This window comes from Vombatus ursinus, unplaced genomic scaffold (genome assembly GCF_900497805.2).
Source record: "Vombatus ursinus unplaced genomic scaffold, bare-nosed wombat genome assembly UNPS02014786.1, whole genome shotgun sequence".
In the NCBI taxonomy this organism is placed as follows: domain Eukaryota; kingdom Metazoa; phylum Chordata; class Mammalia; order Diprotodontia; family Vombatidae; genus Vombatus; species Vombatus ursinus.
The window spans coordinates 44202989-44224479 of NW_020954564.1; the positions used below are offsets into that span (position 1 = coordinate 44202989).

At 37.0% G+C, this 21491-nt stretch overlaps 2 protein-coding genes across 2 annotated transcripts; one reads left to right on the forward strand and one right to left on the reverse strand.

Moving 5' to 3' along the window:
* Positions 1-2248: 2248 nt before the first annotated feature.
* Positions 2249-3217, forward strand: LOC114047251 (olfactory receptor 1B1-like). The gene has a single exon (XM_027868033.1). The coding sequence runs from the start codon at positions 2249-2251 to the stop codon at positions 3215-3217; it is 969 nt and encodes a 322-aa protein (XP_027723834.1).
* A 10892-nt stretch (positions 3218-14109) lies between these two features.
* On the reverse strand, positions 14110-15101 carry LOC114047252 (olfactory receptor 24-like). The gene is given in 2 exon segments (XM_027868034.1): positions 14110-14559; positions 14562-15101. Coding segments are annotated over 2 exon segments (990 nt in total).
* Between the last annotated feature and the right edge of the window lie 6390 nt (positions 15102-21491).

Genomic DNA, 21491 nt, shown 5'->3' on the forward strand with positions numbered 1-21491 from the left:
ATTGATTCCCAGTTCTGAAATCTGGAAAAAAAATTTGATTTTTCTTCCACATGAGAACCCCTCATGTATTTGAAAATAGCAAGAATGATCTATTTCTTTCTCTCTATCATCCTTTCAAAAAAGGAAGTATTGAGTAATAAGGAGGAAGTAAGAAGAAGTCATCAAATTTGGTAGGGAGAGGTCATGGAGATCTTGGACAGAGCAGTTTAAGCAGAGTTGTAGGAATGGAAGACAAATTTGTAGGGGGCTAAGGAGAAAATGGGTAGTGAGAAAGCATCAGCTTTAGATTTAGAATTATTAAGGAAGGAATTTGGTAGTGAAATAGTCATAATTACTAATAGAAACATTTGTGTCGTGTTGTAAAAATAGTCATGCACTTTGCACATTTTATCTCATTTCATCCTCACAACTGCCTTATGAGGTTGATGCTACTATTATCACCCTCATTTTATTGTCAGTCAGTCAATAAGCATCTATGAAATGTTTATTATGTGTCCAGCATTGTGCTAAGTTCTGGGGATACAAAAAAGAAGGCAAAAACAGTCTGCCTTCAAAGAATTCATGTTCTAACATGAGAGACATAACTACATAAATAAAAGATATGTACAATACAAATGGGAATCGATAGCAGAGAGAAGGCTTAGAGGAGAGAGTGGGACTAGAAAAAGGCTTCCTTCAGAAGATATGGTTTGTGATAAATCTTGAAGGAAGCCAGAGCATCTAAAGGGCAGGGCATTGTAGGCACGGGGGACAGCCAGTGCCAAAACACATAAATAGGAAATGGAGGGTCATATGTGAGGAAGAGTAAGCAGACCAGTGCATTTAGAAGGCAACATATGTGGAGCAGGGAAAACTGTAAGAAGACTAGAAAGGTAAGAAAAGGTAAGCTTGACAAAGGCTTTAAATGTTCACCAAAGGAATTTTTATTCATCCTATTAAGTAGGGAGCCCATTGGCGTAGGGGAGTGACATGGTCAGACCTGCATTTTAGGAAAACATTTTGACAGCTGTGAAGAATCATTGGAATAAGAAGAGACTTGAGGCAGAGGAACCCATTAGAATACTATCACACTTGTCCATGTATGAGGTGGTGGGGACCTATACTAACTAGGGTGATGTCTGTGTGAGAGGAAAAGGCAACATAAAGAGATGTTGTGAAGGTAGAAATGACAGGGTGGATATATGGGGTGGGTGACAGTGAGAAGTTAAGGATGACCCTGAAATTATAAGCTTGAGAGAAGGGGAAGATGGTGGTGTCATCAATAATAAAGTTGGGAAAAGAGGAGGATTTTGTGGGTAAGGTAATAAATCATGTTTCGGACATGTTGAGTTTGAGATGCCTACAAGACATCCAGTTTGAGATATCCAAAAAGCAGTTGGTGAAGTGGGACTGAAGATCATGCTAGAGATTAGGTTGACTATGTAGATCTGGGATATAGAGATGAAGTTGGACATATAGATCTGGGAACCATCTGCATAGAAATGATGATTGAACTCATAGGAGCTGATACTGCCAATGAGACAGTATAGAGGGAGAAGAGAGCCCACAACAGAGCTTTGGGAGACACTGATGAATAGTGAGTGCATATTAGATGAAACTCAAGCAAAGGAGACTAAAATGTGGTTACAATCTAATTAGTGAAAAGCTAGGAACGAAATCTAATTCCTAATTCCCAATGCCATTCCCTTTCAAAATGTCATGCACTTAGGACATTGACTGCTAGAACATAGAATATAGAGCCAGGTAGATTGTTAGAGTATAGATATTTAATTAGATAGGACACTAGAAGCCATGTGAAAAATCAAAGGATTGGACTGAAATTGATGATTCTTGTCCAATTTTCTCTTTTTGTAGATGAAGAAACTGAAGTCCAAAGAGGAAGTGTCTTGTCAAATAACACAAAACCTAGAAAAGTTATCATGTGAATTTCTTATCTTATCATATGGGTCACAATGGATATTTTATTGGTGCTAAATCAGAATGCTAATCATTGCTAGGTTCCTTGAGTAGTAATATATCTTATGTGCAATTTTTACCACCCCAACCCCTTTTACAATGCCTAGTACTGTGTTATGTTCTTGATAGTTTTTCTTCATTGATTTACTGAAGGGAGAGAATGAGAGATTGACGATGTGGGAGAGGGTAGGTATTAGTATTTAACTGAATTAATAAACCAGAGTGACTGAGATCTACTCATGAACTCACCCTTTCTCCTTCACACAAGGCCCTCTGACTTCACATTCCTACCATGAGTTGCTCCTCCAATGCCTCCCATACTCCCACATTCTTGCTAGTGGGGCTGTGGAGAGGTGGACCCCCCAATCATCTTCTTTTTCCACTGTTCTTAGTTGCCTATGTGGCTGCTGTAATGGGTAACTTGATGCTGGTTCTGCTCATCTCTTGGGACTCACAACTTGGTGCACCCATGTACTACCTTCTTCGTGGCCTCTCTGTAGTGGATGCAGGACAGGCCACAGTTACTTTGCCTCAGCTGTTAGCCCATCTTGTCTCTCCCCAATCAGTCATCCCTGCAGCCCGTTGCCTGGCCCAGTTTTTCTTCTTTTATCTGTTTGCTGTCACAGACACACTAGTGGTGGTTGTCATGGCACTGGACCATTATGTAGCCATTTGTGACCCACTGCACTACTCAGCTTTGATGAACCACCATGTTTGTGACTGCCTGATGGCTTCCTGCTTGATCTTGTCCCTGTTCCACTCCATTTTGCATTCAGGGCTCTTATTGCCTCTTCAGTGGGCTGGGGATAGTGGGGGTACTGTCTACATTCCTCACTTTTTCTGTGACCACTGGCCCCTGGTTCGGGCATCCTGTTCTAACACCCAATACAATGTGCTGGCCATCTTCTTGGAGGGTAGCTTATTTGTGACAGGTCCCTGTGCTCTCATCCTATTCTCTTATGCCCGTATTGCAGCTGCTATCTTCCGCTTGCACTCAGCAGCTGGTCACTGGAGGGCTGTGTCCACTTGCAGCTCTCACCTCACCATGGTTTGCTTCCTCTATGGAACTGTCATTTGGGTCTACTTCCAGTCACCCTCCCACAACTCCCCAGAGCAGGACATGGCAGCTGCTGTGATGTATACAGCTATTACTCCTCTGGCCAACCCATTTGTTTACAGCTTCAGAAATAAGAATGTTAAGAATGCTCTCCACAGACTTCTGAGTTCCAGTAGAGTGAACCCCCAGTTGGATTGGCCCTGACACATATGGGCATCCTTATAGCAGATCTATTCCAAGGAGTTCATGGATCCATGTGCATACCAAACATTGCCATGGTGGTCTTAGCTCCAGCAAAATATTCATTCTGATTCAGTATAATGAATAAGCAAATGCACCTTCTGAAGCTGAATACAAATGTACCACACATGTATGTGAGTTTGGTTTTCAGAGATATAAAAATAGATATAGATAGGTACTGTTGTGATTAATAAAATGAAAAATAACTATAAAAAGTATTTCTGAATTCAAAGAATTTTTAGTCATCATATATTTTTACAATAAATTAAGGAGTTAAATTAACAATTAAGGGTGTATGTGCCAGGCACTGTGCTAGGTTCTGGGGATGCAAATGCAAAGAATGAAAAAAATCATTACTCCAAAAAAAATTACATTTCAATTAGAGAGACAACAAGTACATATATAATTACATACAGGATGAAGGTAAAGAGAATAAATATGAAATAGGGAGCGATGGCACTAGCATTTGGGATCACAAACAATAATGCAACTACTATAGTATGAGGTTTTTTATGTTAAAAAGAACCTTCATACTCAAAGGTTGGGAATCATTGATCTAGAACTCAGTACTTTTATTGGTTATGATAGATCTATGAAAGATTAGTGTATCCATTAGAACTAGGACTTCCATAGAATAGGACTTCTGTTGAAGCTTATCCTATTCATAGAATTCATAAGTCTGCTAGACTGCAAATCTCTTTGGTCATGGCTTCAGAAAATCTCAATGTCAGAAGGGACTGAGGAGCCATCAATTACAATCTATACCTGGACTAGAATCTCTTCTGCAACATAACCAGTAATTAAGAACCAAGCTTTTCCTGAAGATCTAAGGGAGCTTGGAGGAGGAGATGGAAAACCTTCCATATCCCACATTTGGATACCTTAAATAATTAGGATTTTTTTCTTTTATCTAGCATAAATTTTATTTATGCTTTCCCCCAGTTTCTCTTGTTCTGACTGTTGTGGTCAAGCAAAATCAGTTAGTCTCTCTTCCACATAAGTTAAACTTAAATACTGTTATTATATACCTCCTAATTTTTTTCTCCAAGCTAAAATCCACTTCATTCTACACAATGCTACCATTTTGCTATTTAAATTACCAAAGTAATTTTATTAAGGACATGTCTGACTGTGCAAATAATATTCACAAATAACTCCAATCACTTTCTAGAAGTTCTAGGATAAAATATAAACTCCTCTGTTTTGCTTTTAAAAGTACATTAAATAATAATTTTTGAATTAGTAGCTTTAAAAATAATCTGGCCCCAGTTTACCTTTCCAGACTTATTACTCCCCTTTCAGCACTGTGTAATCTAACCAAACAGGCATTTTCACTATTCCTCCCTCATGATGTTCTATCCCCCATCTCCATGACTTTGCATCACTGGTCCCCATGCCTGGAAGAGTAAGGTACCTTCTTACCGCTGCCTCTCACAACCCTGTTCTTCCTTTAAAATGCAGCTTAGTCATGGGTAGGCAAAGCTGACATAATGAAAATGACAACTTTAACTAAATTAACTTACTTATTTAGGTCCATACTGATCAAACTACCAAAATTATTTTATAGAGCTAGAGAAATAGTAAAATTCATCTGGAGGAAAAAAAGGTCAAGAATATCAAGGGAATTAACAAAAAATTTGAAGGAAGGTGGCCTAACAATACTTGAGTAGAAACTGTATTATAAAGCAGTAATCATCAAAACAATCTGGTATTGGGTAAGAAATAGACTGGTGGATCACTGGAATAGTAATCTATTATTACTAATTACTAATATAATTACTAATACTAATGTAAGCAATGCATTGAAATAAATGACTAAAGCAATTTAGTGTTTGATAAACCCAAAGAACTAAGCTTTTTGGACAAAAAACTCACTGTTTGACAAAATCTGTTAGTAAAACTAGAAAATGGTGTGGCAGAAGTTAGGTATAAACCAACATCTCACACTATATACCAAGATAAATTCAAAATGGATACATGATTTAGACATAAAGGGTGATACCATAAGCAAATTATGGGAGCATGGAATAGTTTATGTGTCAGATCTATAAATAAAGGAAGAATTTATGACCAAACAAGATAGAGAACAAGATGGAAAATGGATAATTTTAATACATTAAATTAAAAATATTTTGCACAAACAAAACAAATGCAGCCAAGATTAGAAAGAAAATAGAAAGCTGGAGGAGTACCTTGACCACAAGTGTCTCTGATAAAAGCCTAATTTCTCAAATATATAGAGAACTGACTGAAATTTGTAAGGATAAAAGTCATTCCCCAATTGATAAATAGTGAAAGAAGATGAACAGGTAGTTTTTAGACAGAAATCAAAGCTACCTATAATCATAGGAAAAAATGTTCCAAATCATTATGGATTAGAGAAATACAAATTAAAACAACTCTGTGGTACTACCTCACACCTGTCAGATTAGCTAATATGACAGAAAAGGAAAGTAATAAATGTTGGAGGGGATATGGGAAAATAGGGACACTGTTGGTGGAGTTGCGAACTGATCTAACCGTTCTGGAAAGCAAATTGGAACTATATTTGAAGGGCTATAAAACTGCACATCCTTTGACCCAGCTATATCACCATTAGATATATATCCCAAGGTGATAAAATAAAAAAGGGGAAAGAACCTATTTATACAAATATATTTATAGCAGTTTTTTTGTGTTGGCAAAGAATTAGAAATTGAGGGGATACCCATTAATTGGGGAACAGCTGAACAAGTTGTGGTATATGATTGTGATGGAATAAGCAGGATGATTTCAGAAAAAAAAATTGAAAGACTTACATGAACTGATGCAGAGTGAAGTGAATAGAACTAGGAGAACATTGTACACAGTAATAGCAATATTGTATGATGACTAACTGTGAATGATTTGGCTATTCTCAGCAATACTACGATCCAAGACAATTCCAAAGGATTCATGATGAAAAATGCTATACACCTCCAGAGAAAGAACTGATGTAGTCTGAACAGAGATCAAACCATGCTGTTTTTCACTTTATGTTTTTCATGGTTTTTTTGTATGTGTTTTATTTCATATGACTAACATGCAAATAAGTTTTGAATGACTGTACATGTATAACCCATATCAAATTGCATACTGTCTCAGGAAGAGAGGGAGGGAAAAAATTTAGATTTCAAAATTTTAAAAAATGAATGTTAAAAGTTGTTTTTACATGCAATTGGGAAAAATAAAACATTACTTTAAAAATAAAATGCAGCTTAATCACTAACTTCTACATGAAACCTTTGCTGATCCCCCAACAGCTAGGCCCCTTCTTTTCAAACTACCTTGTATTTAATTACTTTGTGCATTTCTGTGTGTATATAAGTAATAGATTTGTATTTATGTTGTATATATTTTCATATACATGTATTTGTTGTCTTATCCATTAAAATGTAAGATCATTTTGAGCAGAGAGGACAACTAGGTAACACATTGGATAGTCTAATCTTGGAGTAAGGAAGACATGAGTTCAAATCTAGCCTCAAACATGTACTTGCTGAGACCTTTGGAAGGCACTTAACTTCTGTCTACCTCAGTTCCTCATCTGTCAAAAGGGGATAATAATGGCACTTACCTCCCAGGGTTGTGAGACAAAATGAGATTTGTAAAAGTGTTTTGCAAACCTTAAAGCACTATATAAATGTTAGCTGCTATTATTACAGCTATATTATAGAGATTATTTCATTCTCTGTCCTTGTGTCTCTAGAATCTAGGACAGTGTCAGGCACATAGTAGTACACATTATCCTTAATAAATACTTGTTGGTTGATTGATACTCCTTACATTATCAATGTCATTTCCAAAATGTGTTGTCAGGAACTGAACACAATACTGCAGAAGTATGATGGGGCAGACAACAGCAGGATTATTACTTCCCTAATGCTAGAGGTAATATGAATATTTATTAGGACTTTTCAGACCTTTGAATCCTTCACAGAACCCAGTACTTGTTTTTGTATATAATAAATGCTCATTAAATATTTGATGAATTGAGTACATTTTTTAGAAAATGTTGTATGTACATGACTATTTTATCTATATACTGGAACTAGGTTGTTCCATTTTCACTTTAAAGCATTCTCTGAAGGACTCAATGTGGAATTGTGAAAAGAGTGTGAGATTTGAAGTCAGAGTATGTGGATGCAAATCTCAGCTTTGTTTCTGACTTTCTGTGTGACCTTTGAAAAGTCTACTTTCTCTCTCTGGGCTTCATTTAGCTTTTTGGTATAACTAGGTGGTTAACTCAAAAGTTCTTTCCAGCCCCAAAGCCTAGTAACCTATGATCCTATAGCTATACATCTACACACACACACACACACACACACACACACACACACACACACACACTTCAGAAAGTATACTTTCAATAAGATGCATGTGTTCCACCCTGGATCTTTATCCACCTATGAGGAATTAAGTAATCCATCACAACAGACATTTCTATCGTATCTTAACTAGTAGCCTGTTCTCAAGGAACTTGTAGCCATATCTTCTACATCTTAAGATCCTCCAAAATGCCTTGAATAGTGCCTTATTCATGATAGGCACCCATTAATTGATGAACAAATGAACTTATATATCCCCAAGAATTATATGTATATTCTTTAGAACCACACAAAAATAGAATGTCACAGTCTTAAGTAAAAAGTAAGTATTGGGGCTAGGACTTGCACTCAAGTAGTCTGACTTAAAGTATAATACCTGAACATTTCCAGCCCAGCCATCTCTACTTGGACTCCTATCTTCACTCTCTTCCCACTGGAAAACTGAAGACTCTTTGGGATTGAATAGGCCAGCTTTGGCCTTAACTTGCTGGGTTCTCAGACTCTATAGTATTTCCTGCACCTCTTCAGCCTTTCTACTTTCAAGTGTTTTCTTCCACCAGAAGGTAAGCTCCTTGAGGGTAGAGACTGTGTAGTATATTTTTGTTTGTATCCCCAGTGCTTAACATGGTGCCCAACATATACTAAGTATGTAATAAATGCTTTATCTTATCTAACTTCAATAATGTTTTCATTAAACCACACTAGAACTAGCTCTCCTTAAGAAAGAGCCATGGTTACTCAATTCCATTTAAAAACATTTATTAATTACTTACTATGTAGAAGCCTTTGTACTAGACACTGGGAAATACAAACATATGCTCTTTGCCCTCAAAGATCCTCATGAGCTAAGATGTAATTAAAGGGAGACAACAAAATGCAAAAATGTCAGTATCACTGAGAAAGAAGTAGGCCCCACTGGGGCTCTGGAAAGGACCTAAACAATTAGAGAGGGAAATCATTCCCTTAGTTTCCAGAGAAGTTCCTTTGTTTCTTTGTTCAATGAACCACCATACCCTTCACTGTCTGAAGAAAATCAGGTAAGCAAGAAATAAGCATTTATTAAATTCTTAGTATGTACTAAGTACTGTGCTAGGTTCTAGGAATACAATGAGAAATATAAAAGTCAAAAGCTTCAGAAATTTTACGTTGTTACCAGGAAGATTCCCAGAGAAAAAAGTAAATGTATGGACAATAAATTTTTGAAACATTTCACAATACTATGTATTATAATCATTCATTCTTTTTTCATATATGCCTTCATTGAACATTTATTTGCAAGAATAATTTTTTTGTTCATACATGCTTTCATTGAACAGATTCTCTACTGTGAGAAAAGTATTGTCCTAGTCACCAAAGGAGAGAAAATTTCAATGACTTTTGCCTTCATGAAGTTTTAGATGGGTATGTTCACAGATAATTATAATGCCCAGGATTCCAAGATAAATGCATTAAAGTTCACTTTATTTTTATGGGTCATGGTGTGATTTACAATAAATAATTTATTTAATCTTTGCAACTCAATTGAGGATAGGAGTGTAGGCTATCACCACTCCTGTTTTGCAGATGAGAAAATGGAAGTTCTGAATGGGGAAAGTAACTTACTTAAGGACCCACAGCTAGGTCAGATCTTGGACTCAAATCCAATTTTTTGACTCATCTACATCAAGTTGTTTCTTAAGAGAGCAGTATGATGACTAAGTGCCTTCTAAACATTAGATTATCCCATTTACACTTCCAGGTATAAATAGGAATAATAAATCACTTTGTAAACTTTATTGAAATCTAGAAATGTGAAGTTTTCAGTTCCTCCTCCAACACACTCTAAGTTCCAAACTGATCTACATTCTATCCCTTGAACACACCTTATGCTATCCTTTCTTTGTGTCTTTTTTTTTTCTTGATGTTTCAAAGGCTGGAATGCTCTTCCTCTTCTTCTCCCTTTTAGTTCAAGAGATCAGGAGATAATTGAGCACAGATAAAGTCCAGAGACTAGATACCCAAGACTAGACTATGGACTTGAGTCCCTTGGGAGAGGGGAAACCTGTCTATCTAAATATTCCTTCCCAGTGAATAATTTAGCCCCAAAGATACCAGCAGTTGGAAGTAGAGCAGTAAGGACTTAGGAGTGCAGGGCCAGGGAATTTCCTGGACAATGCCGCATTCTTGGATCAAAGGTCCTGGAAAGAAGAGGACTTCCATTTAATTTGTTGAACCAACAATCCCTGAGAAGGGAAGCAACCACGTGACTCAGAGTTGGAGGAGCAGCAAGAGACTGAACCATCATGTGGAGTATCAAGATCCATCTTGTCCTCTAGTACTATTGGTTTGTGGCATGCTTCCTGAGTATTCAGACATTAGTCAGACACTACTGGGTGCCGGCATGTGGTTACAAAGTGATGGGGAGTTGGAGATTGGTTAGTTGAAAATAAAGCTCCTCTGTCTCCCAATTAGATCCCCAGTCCTTACTCTACAAAAAAAGTATTTGTGCTTATAACCCAGACCTCCAGGATAAGATATCCTCAGAGCAGCGGGGAGAAACAATTTTTTCTGAATATGTAGGTATTGTATTGGCCATGGAGGGAATGTCACCTCATGTGTTCCTGGTAAAACAAAAGACAGAAACATGACCAAGTTCAATGGATAAATCTTAACTTGTCTCATTTTATTTCCCTGTGCTCCCTTCAGTCAGATAAGGGAATGAAAATATGTGCTAGCCACCATGTATGTGGACTTCACAGAACTCTTAGCTGCTGAGACACATTTCAAAACTAACTCCCAACCACAATCGTTTTCCGGTTCAAATCATGTTGGGCCCCATTGACCTGATTTACAATCTCACTTCATCATCTTATCTTTTTTAAATTCCTTTTCCTCTGTTACCCTAACAGAAGAGGGATTTCCTCCCCACCTCTCCCTCAAACTATCAGAAGTAATTGCCAAGTGCAACAGTCAGCGAATTGAAATGATAAGTGTTTATAATTTTTGTGTTTTCCTGTGGGAAATAATTTCTGATCCTTTGGTTATTTATATTTCTACATTAATCTCTATGAAGTAGTACATAGATGGAAGGAAAACTGGGCTTTGAGGCAGAAGGCCTGTTTTCAAATCCCAGATCTGCCCCCTTATTATCTATGTTATACTGGAGGAGTCACTTCATCTCTTGGAATTCAGGTTTTCCCCTGCAAAATGAGAGGCTTCTACTACATGATCTGCAAGGTTCATCCCAACTGGCTTCAAAGTATCTTGTATTTATCGATTTGTGTAAATATAGCATTCTCCAATCCAAATGAAAACTCCTTTAGGATCAAGACTATGTTTCATTTTTGTCTTTACATCTCCTGTGCCTAGCACAGTTCCTTGTATGTAGTATGTACTTAATAAATAAATGCCTGTTGAATTGAACTGAGTTTCTACCCATTATTTAAACGCCACTGAAACATCTACATCCTCCACAAAATCTTTTCTGATTCCTGGTGATATTGCCTTTCTTAACAAAAGTGTCTTGTATCTACTTTGTATTTCTTTTGTATACATGTTTATTTACCATATTTCCCAATTTATATAGGCTCCTACAGGGCAAGGAACTGTTCCATTTCTGTATATGTGTCCCTATCACATAGCACAGTGCTTGGAAAATAGTTGTCATTTAGTAAATACTTGTCAATTAATTGACTTTCTGCCTTGGACTTCAAATAGTAACTTTTCCCTCCTGCATACCTCTGACACATTTATTATGTAATTTTAAAAATATAAGTATTTATGTTGGTGTCTCATTTCCTTCATAGATTGTACATATCATGAGAGTAAGGATAGTATCTTATTTAAATGCTGTAATGACCTCATTCTCTATCATCCAGTTCTGCACATGGTAGACATTAATAAATATTTGTTGAATCAATTAACCAATTTTAATCAAGTTCCATTGTTTACAATGGTGGATTTTCTAATGGGTGAGTATGATGAAGAAGAGCAGTGTGATGTAGTAGATAGAGTACTGGCTTTAGAGTCAGAAAGACATGGGTCTGAATCACATTTCTGACTCATAATTGGCTGTGTAACCATTGGCAAGACATTTATCCACTCAGAACTTCCAGGTAACACTTTAAAATTATAGGCTACAGAAAAGTGGTTAACATGCGACAGCAGGTTGAATTTCCACACTAGAAGTTCTCTTCATCAATGAAGTAACATGCACAGACTTTTTTTTTTAAGTATAAAGAAATAGTCAATGGAAAAAAGGCTCCTTTGTAGTTTATTATGCCAGAAATCTTTGATCCTCTGCATTGTTACCTCTGTTGTAGCTATTCCTTTCTAATTCATTTCATTCAACTCCCCCCCCACCCAAGTCCTTAAATCAGACACTGTAATTCTTTGGGCCTGTGCAAAGGATAACAGCAATTTTAATAATAGCAATGGTTGACATTTATTTGCATAGAATTTTATAATATACAAAGAATTTTATATATTTCATCTCATATAAAGAATTTCAGAGTGGAAAGGAATATTGGAGGTCACTGAATCCAACCTATACCTAAACAGGAATACCCTTCATAATATACCTATATAAGCTCAGTAACAGTCTGGTGGAATAGATAGTGCTAGTGTTATTATCTCCATTTTATAGGTGAGGACACTGAAGTTTAAGTAATTGAGTGATTTGTTTAAGTCTATAGAGATATTAGCAGGGCCTCAACTTGATCCCAGGTCTTCTGAGCCCAAATCCCAAGCACCCTCTTCTCTTAATCTGAGACAGGGTTATGTTTAAACAAAGCTTCTTTATGTCATACAATGTCAGAACTGGAAGGTGCCTTAGAGGTTATCTAGCTCAGCCTTCTTATTTTGCAAAGTAGAAAATTAGTTACAGGATGCATGATATCACAACATTGAGGCAAAATTTTGGGGAAAGTTGGGACAAAATAAAGAAGAAGAAAAAAAGGCTTAATTTGTTTTTTTCCACAATGCTTTAGAAACTGGATTCATAGAAACCTTACAGCATCACGTTATCGGCCAATCACTTTCAATTGAATGTCTACTGCAGTGATCTGTTGGAAAGAAAACTTTGAGGAGGAAGACCTGTTTTCAAATCCTAGTTCTGCCCCTTATTATCTATGACATCTTGGAGATGTCCCCTCTCTTTGGAATTCAGGTTCCTCCATGCGAAATGAGAACATTGAACTACATGATCTCCAAGGTTCATACCAACTCTAAAATCCTAAAAAGTAATAGTGGGTCATAGACAACACAAATGTAGTTGGGGAAGTTTCTCAGGCATAGAATTGTTTAGCCCCAAGCCAGCCTCTCTATTACTCTGGCTGTGATTTTATATTTAAATTCTTAACTCGTATCTCCTTTTCCCAAACTAAAAGGTGATGTTTGGTAATGATAAACTAGAGGAATCACTTAAGTTATTAAAGGTGATAGATGGTCAGATGACAATAATCTCAAATCCCTCTTTTAAAAACTATTTTATATCTCAGAGGCTATGACTGATCTACACGTCAGTCAAGGAAGAGATATAGCTATAGAGAAATTCATGGGGAAAAGCCTGGGAGTTTTATTGGAGTGAGAAAACTCATTATAAGTCAACAGTTTGCTACAGCTGCCCCAAACCAATAATTCAATCTTAAGCAGAATAAGTAGCACACAGAGTGAGGGAGGTCATGGTTCCAATGTCCTTTGACTGCTCACTTGCCATATCTTGCATGTTATGTCCTGGGCTCCACACTTTAGGACTATAGGAGAGGTAGAAGCTGGAGTGTGTCCAGAGGAGGGACATCAGTGTTATAAGGAGATTAGAAAATAGATCATATGAGGATTTTTTAAGGAAATGGGGTATGTATGTGTCAAAAGCAAAACATATATGTGTGTATATGTTTTTATATGGGAGGGGAGTATGAACACTATCTGAAGATATCTGAAATTGTTATAGGAAGATGGATCAGACTTGTTCTCGGTCCCTCAGACAGACCTAGGAATAATGGATCTAAATTGGAAAAAGGCATTTTGGGGCTAGATATAAAGAAAACTTCATAACAGTAAGAGCCATTCAAAATTAGGATAAGCAGCCTTTCATAATGGGGAATTCATTATAAATTGAGGAAACCCATTTCACTTTTGGATAGTTCTAAGCATTGAGAAGTTTGTATATATGTTGAATTAGAATCTGTCTCCTTGTAACTTCTACTGATAGATTCTAGATATGCTCTCTGGAATGACTCACAACAAGTCTAATCCTCCTAGGTAACAGTCTTCTAACGTTTGAAGATAGCTACCCTGTCTCCTATAAGTCTTATGTTGTCTTGGCTAAGTATCCTTAGTTTCTTCAACTGCTCCTTATTTGGCACCATTCTTATCATCAATATCTTTTGTAGTATGTTGTGGAAGAAATTCCTTTTCAGGGAAAAGTTGGACTAGGAGGCCTCTTTAGTCCTTTATGACTCTAAGATTTTCTTATTCTGATTCCAGATATATTCTAGTTTATAAAAAATGAATCCACGGTAGCCTTAAAAGTCATTGCTTGCTATGCTGGGAAGTCTGAGTTCTGAGAGTCAGGGTCAGTTCCCAAAAGAAGAGTGTTCCCTTGTTGTAAAGCTTCCTTATGGCCCTCTTCATGTCTTTGATCCTCAAGCTATAGATAAAGGGGTTCAGCATTGGGGTCACCACCATGTACATGGCTGCAAAAGCTCTCTCTTTCCAAGTGGAGCTAATGGATGAGGGACACAAATAAACCCCAATTGCTGAGGCATAGAACAGGGAGACCATGGAGAGGTGGGAAGTACAGTTGGAAAAGGCTTTGTGTTTTCCCTGTTGAGAATGGATTTTCAGTATGGCCAAGAGTATATAAATGCAAGACACTAAGATACACAGAAAAGGCCCAACAAGTAAAGTACCAGACACTAAGAATAGCATCAGTTCATTTATATGAGTGTCTGAACAAGCTAGTTTTAAGAGTGGAATCAGAGATCACAGTAGAAGTGGGGTATGGTATTAGGACCACAAAAGACCAGACGATCCAGTAAGAGGATGTGTAGCAGGGCATGAATAACAGTAACCACCCAGGATACTGCCACCGTCAAAATACAGTGTTGGGGACTCATGGCAGTGGCATAAGATAGGGGACAACTGATGGCCATGTAACGGTCATAGGCCATGACAGCCAAGAGGAAATTGTCCAGATGTGCAAGTAGGCCAAAGAAGTAGAGCTGTGTCAGGCACCCACCATAAGAGATTTTTTTATTTCCTGATTTAGTGTCAACCAGAATCTTGGGGACCATAGTAGAGGGAAAACTCAAGTCAACGAAGGAAAGGTTTGCCACAAAGAAATACATTGGTATATGGAGGTGGGCATCAAATATAATGGCCAGGATTATGGTCAAGTTCCCAACTAGAGTGACCAAATACATGCCCAGGAACAGTCCAAAGAAGATCAGTTGCTGCTCAGGTCTCTCGGAGATTCCCAAGAGAAAGAATTCAGAGACACCAGTCTGATTTCCTTTGTCCATATTTTTGGTGTTCTTCTGGAGACAAATATAATATCAAATTTTTAAAAATGAACAATTCTTTTTTGAAGTCATATTGAACTTATGCTTTAATGTTTCTTTTTAATATCATTTCTTCTAACAATTTGCATTACTTATAATGAATAACAAATTCTGCATTAAAGTCTTTCCATATTAACTCATAATATTCCCTTCAAATATTTGGAGTGCTGTAATATAGAAGAGAGAGTAGACTTATTTTTTTGACCCTACACTGGCATAACTAAGATGATGGGATAGAAATTACAGGGCAGCAGACATTGATTCAGTGTCAAACATTCAGAGCTGTCCCACAAGGTTCAATTTTTAATCATATATTCATCACCGGAGAGGTTCAAGCAGAGGGTGATGAGCAATTGTTGGGGATTTTATAGAGCAGATTCATCAATTTGGGTTGAAGTAGATGGACTCTGAGGTTCCTTCTGGTCTGATGATCTATAGTCTTAGTCTCTGTTCTGAGGCCCTTTCTAGCTCTAACATTTCACATTTCATATTTTAATAGTCTTTTTTACTATTTCTAACACTCTACTTTCTAGGTTCCCTTTTAGTTCTAACATTCCATGTTATATTCTAAATCCCACATTTTAAAGTCCTATGATTTGATGAGTAGACAAGCGACAAGTTCATTCTGTGCCTCTGGAGTGTCCTTCTTACCAGTCACTCTTTGATCAAGTTCCTATTGTTCATGTTGGTAGGAAAGGAGACACTAAGAAGGAAGGGTGAGGTGGCCTCTAGTGTCAAGATCTTGTCTCCATCTCAGGAAAGACACCTAGTACCAGAGTAGAATTTCAACATGTTTTATTCTTAAGGTTAGTGATTTACTAAGATCCAGCCTGAACCGGTTATTTCAGGTTTTAGATACCTGAACAGGTATCTCAGGTTGACTTCCCCAGTGGAGCAATGGGGCTGGGTAGCCTGAAAGGGGTGTGCATATAGTTGCTCTAATTCCCTTGAAATCATGTTGCCTGCCATAAAAGAAGTGCACAGCTAAGCATATACCCACCCTCCCCAATTAATTCCAGTTACTCCATATTGCCTCCAGAATCAAATAGAAAATCTTCTGTTTGACTTTTCAAATCCTTATAACCTAGCCTTTTCCTACTTTTCTAGGTTTCTTATTCCTTGCTGCCACCACCTCCTCACCCCACACTGTACTCTGTGATTCAGTGACACTGACTTCCTTGTTGATCCTCACACATGACACTCCATTTTCTAAATTGAGGAATTTTTATTTGCTGTTTGCAATGCCTAGAAATCTCTTCCTTTTCTTCTCCACCTTCTAATTTCCCTGGCTTCCTTCTCAGAAAAGGTCTCAAATAAAGTTTCATCTTTTGGAAGAAGCATTTCCTGGCCCTTCTTAATGCTAGAGTTTTCCCTCTGTAGATTGTCTCAAATTTCTCTTGTATATAGCTTGTTTGTGCATTGTCATTTGCGTATTTTCTCCCATTAGACTGTGAGGTACCTGAAAGCAGAGATCATCTTCTACCTTTCTTCATACCTCAGAGCTTCGCATATAGAGGGACCTTGATAAATGTTCATTGACTGACTGATGACAAAATGAGGACAAATTCATTCTCTCTCTTGTCTTATTCCAACATATATTATAGTCCATTAATTCTCCATGAGGATTCCTATGTTATCCTATTTACAGTTTAAGGGTTTGGGAACATCCTGAAAGACATGTTTAATTCCTCCTCCAGACTGCTTCTCCCTCTACTTACTGCCACCTGATGATTTTTAATGGCTTATCTTTTGAGTGGTAAGAATGGCTGTTTAAGTATGGACATCCAACCAGTCAGGGATACACAGCTTCATACGTATCTGAACCATAGGAACTTAGAGATGGAAAGGATTTTAGAACACAGAATGCTAGAGTTAGGAGGTACCTTGGAACATTAAATATAGGAAACCTTTGCATCTAATGCTCATATAGTCCAACACTCTCATTTTACTAGTTATTAAGCCGAAGCTCAGATACATAAAATTGCTTTTTCAAAGTATTAAGTCTCAGTCACTGGATAGTAATTAGCAGAGTCAAGACTAGAATTCTAATACTTAGTCCAATAATCTTTCCATTGTATCATGCTACCTCCCATGACCACTGTAAAGTTAGAATAGTCACCACTAGACAACATTTGATCTTGAGCCATGAGGATAAACACTCACTGAACTGAGCTGGGCAGGGCAAAGCTTCTGCTGTTACAGTTACTGGGAGGAAGTTGAAATCTTCTGCTTTCAGTTCATTTCAGCTCAGTCACAAATTGACGACTTCATGTCTGAGAACTAGTTGAATGGAGAATATGTGAGAGTATCTGAAGATGATTAGAGGAAATCAATGGGGCTGAGGGATTTTGAGTGGCTCCCTGGTCTTTAGCCATTATGATTGTGCTGGCACTTGAGAAGGGGCATTATCAGCATTCAGGCTTGAAGTGGTTTCCATGGAACAATCCCCAAGAACTTATTATTAGAGGTAACTAAGACCTGTGGGGGTACCCATTCCTGAGAGAACACAGAAGGTGGAGAAAAATCATAGAGTAAATTCCCATTCTTCATTGAATTGCAGGTTGACCTTGGGAAAGGCATTCAATATCTCTTTGCCCAGGAATCCTCATTTGTGATATAAAGAAATTGAATGAGATTATTTCTGAAGCCCATTTTAACTTAAATCCTGTGATTTTATACTTCTCTCTGTTTCAGCTTTCTTGTCAGAAAAACAATGCTGCTAATAATAATTTCCATTTGTATATAGATCTTTGGTTTACAAAGTACTTTTCTCATAACAAATCTGTGAGTGCTCACACATTTACTCACAAAAATATTCACAAGAATTATCCCCATTTTATAGATGAGCAAACTGGGGATGAGTATAAATTATGGAATCAAAATCCTACATCTAGGAATCATCTTCAGGACCCAAGCCCAGATATTCTGACTCTTTACAATATGCCACACTGTCTTTTTTTATTAATTTATTTTGATTTATCAATAATCACTTACATATGCTTTTGAGTTTAAAATTTTTCTCCCCCTTCCTCCCCACCACCCTCCCCAAGACGGTGCTCAATCTGATATAGGCTATACATTTACATTCATATTAAATGTATTTTCACATTAGTGATGTTGTAAGTAAAAATTAAAACCAATAGGAGGAACCATCAGAAAGAGGAAACAAAACTCAACAGAAGAGAAAAAAAATAGCAATTCGACTTCCATAGTTCTTTCTTTGGATGTGGATAGCATTTTCCATCACAAGGCCTCTGGAGATGTGATTGCCAGGAAGGGTTAAGTTTATCAATATTAGTCATCACACAACATGGCTGTTATTGTGTACAATGTTCTCTTGGTTCTGCTCACTTCACTCAGCATCAGACCATACAAGTCTTTCCAGGTTTTTCTGAAGTCAGCCTGTTCATCATTTCTTATACCACAATAGTATTCCATCACATTCATATATCACAACTTGCTCAGCTATTCCCCAATTGATGGGCATCCTCTCAATTTCCAATTCTTTGCCACCACAGAAAGAGCTGCTATGAAAATTTTTGTACATGTAGGTCCTTTTCCCATTTGTGTGATCTCTTTGGGATATAGCCCTAGAAGTGCTATTGCTGGGTCAAAGGGTATGCACATTTTTATAGCCCTTTGGGCATAGTTCCAAATTGCTCTCCAAAATGGCTGGATCATTTCACAACTCCACCAACAATGCATTAGTGTACTAATTTTCCCACATCTTCTCCAACATTTATCATTTTCCTGTTTTGTCATGTTGGCCAATCTGATAGGTGTGATGTGGTACCTCAGAGTTGTTTTGATTTGCATTTGTCTAATCAATAGTGATTTAGAGCATTTTTTCATTTGACTATAGATGGCTCTAATTTCTTCATCTGAGAACTGTCTGTTCATATCCTTTGACCATTTATCAATTGGGGAATGGCTTGTATTCTTATAAATTTGACTTAATTCTCTATATATTTTAGAAATGAGGCCCTTATCAGAGAGACTGATTGTAAAAATTCTTTCCCAATTTTCTACCTTCCTTCTAATCTTACTTGCATTGGCTTTGTTTGGGGAAAAACTTTTCAATTTAATGTAATCAAAATTATCTATTTTGCTTTTCATAATGTTCTCTATCTCCTGTTTGGTCATGAATTCTTCTGTTCTCCATAGATCTGACAGTTAAACTATTCCTTGCTCTCCCAGTTTGCTTATTGTATCAGCCTTTATATCTAAATCATGTACCCATTTTGACTTTATTTTGGCATATGATGTGAGATTTTGGTCTATGCCTACTTTCTGCCATACTCTTTTCGAGTTTTCTAAGAAGTTTTTTTTTTTCAAAGAGTGGGTTCTTATCCCAGAAGCTGGGGTCTTTGGGTTTATCAAATAATAGATTACTATAGTCATTGACTACCGTGTCTTGCATATTTAACCTATTCCACTGATCCACCACTCTATTTCTTAGCCAGTACCGAGCAGTTTTGATGACTGTTGCTTTGTAATACAATTTAAGATCTGGAATGGCTAGGCCATCTTCCCCTGCATTTCTTTTCATTAGTTCTCTTAATATTCTGGACCTTTTGTTCTTCCAAATGAATCTTGTTATTATTTTTTCTAACCCTATAAAATAATTTTTGGTAGTTTGATTGATATGGCACTGAATAAGTAAATTAGCTTAGGTAGAACTGTCATTTTTATTATATTAGCTCAGCCTACCCATGAGCAACTGATGTTTTTCCAATTATTTAGATCTGACTTTATTTGCATGAAAAATGTTTTGTAATTGTGTTCATCGAGTTCCTGGGTTTGTTTAGGGAAGTAGACTCCTAAATATTTTATAATGTCTACAGTAAGTTTAAATGAAATTTCTCTTTCCATCTCTTGCTGTTGGGCTTTGTTGGTAATATATAGAAATGCTGATGATCTATATGGGTTTATTTTATAGCCTGTAACTTTGCTAAAGTTGTTTATTATTTCAAGTAGTTTTTTACTTGATTCTCTGGGATTCTTAAAGTATAACATCATGTCATCTGCAAAGAGTGATAGCATTGTTTCTTCTTTGCCTATTCTAATACCTTCAATGTCTTTTTCTTTTCTTATTGCTAAAGCTAACATTTCTAGTACGATGTTGAATAACAGTGGTGATAATGGACATCCTTGTTTTACCCCTGATCTTATTGGAAATGCTTCTAGCTTGTCCCCATTACATATTATGCCTGCTGAAGGTTTTAGATGGATGCTATTTATTATTTTAAGGAAGACTCCATTTGTATCTATGCTCTCTAGTATTTTTAATAGGAATGGGTGTTGTATTTTGTCAAAAACTTTTTCTGCATCTGTTGAGATGATCATGTGGTTTCTGTTAGTTTTGGTGTTGATATGATGAATTATGCTGATAGTTTTCCTTATATTGAATCAGCCCTGCATTCCTGGTATAAATCCTACCTGGTCATAGTGTATTATTATTTTTTTAATATTTTTATTTTTAACATGTGTTTTTAAAACTTTGGGTTACAAATTTTCTCCCTTCCTCCCTCCCCACCCACCCTCATTGAAAAAGCAAGCATCTATATACAGGTTATAGATGTGTAGTCATGCAGAACACTTCCATAGTAGTCCTGTTGTGAAAAACTAAGTATATTTCCCTTCATCCTATCCTACCCCCCATTTGTTCTATTCTCTCTTTTGACTCTGTCCCTTCTTAGAAGTGTTTGCTTTTGATTATCCCCTCCCTCATTCTGCCCTCCCCTCTATTGACTCCCTGCTCTCTTGTCCCCTTCCCCCCTTATTTTCCTGTAGAGTAAGATAGATTTCCATACCCCATTGTGTATGTTACTACCTCCTTATGCCAAATCCTATGAGAATAAGATTCACTCATTCCCTCTCACCTTCCCCCTTTTCCCCTCCACTGTAAAAGACTTTTCTTGTCTGTTTCATGTGAGATATTTTACCTCATTCTACTTCTCTTTCTCCTTCTCCCACTATAATCTTCTGCCACCTCTTAATTTTATTTTCCAGATATCATTCCTTCATCTTCAACTCACCCTGTGTCCTCTATCTATCTATCTATCCATACAAATGTATAATTTTTCCCTCCCCCATCCTAATACTGACAAAAGACTCACAAGTTACAGGTATCATCTTTCCCTGCAGGAATGTAAACAGTTCAACTTTAATAAGTCTCTTATGATTTCTCTTTCTTGTTTACCTCTTCCATGTTTCACTTGAGTTTTGTATTTGAAGGTCAAATTTTCTATTCAGCTCTGGTCTTTTCCACAGGAATGTTTGAAAGTCCTCTATTTCATTGAATGACCATTTTTTACCTTGAAGGATTATACTCAGTTTTGCTGGGTAGGT

Excerpts from the sequence above, each read along its gene's own strand:
- LOC114047251 (XM_027868033.1), top strand. The coding sequence starts at position 2,249 with ATGAGTTGCTCCTCCAATGCCTCCCATACTCCCACATTCTTGCTAGTG.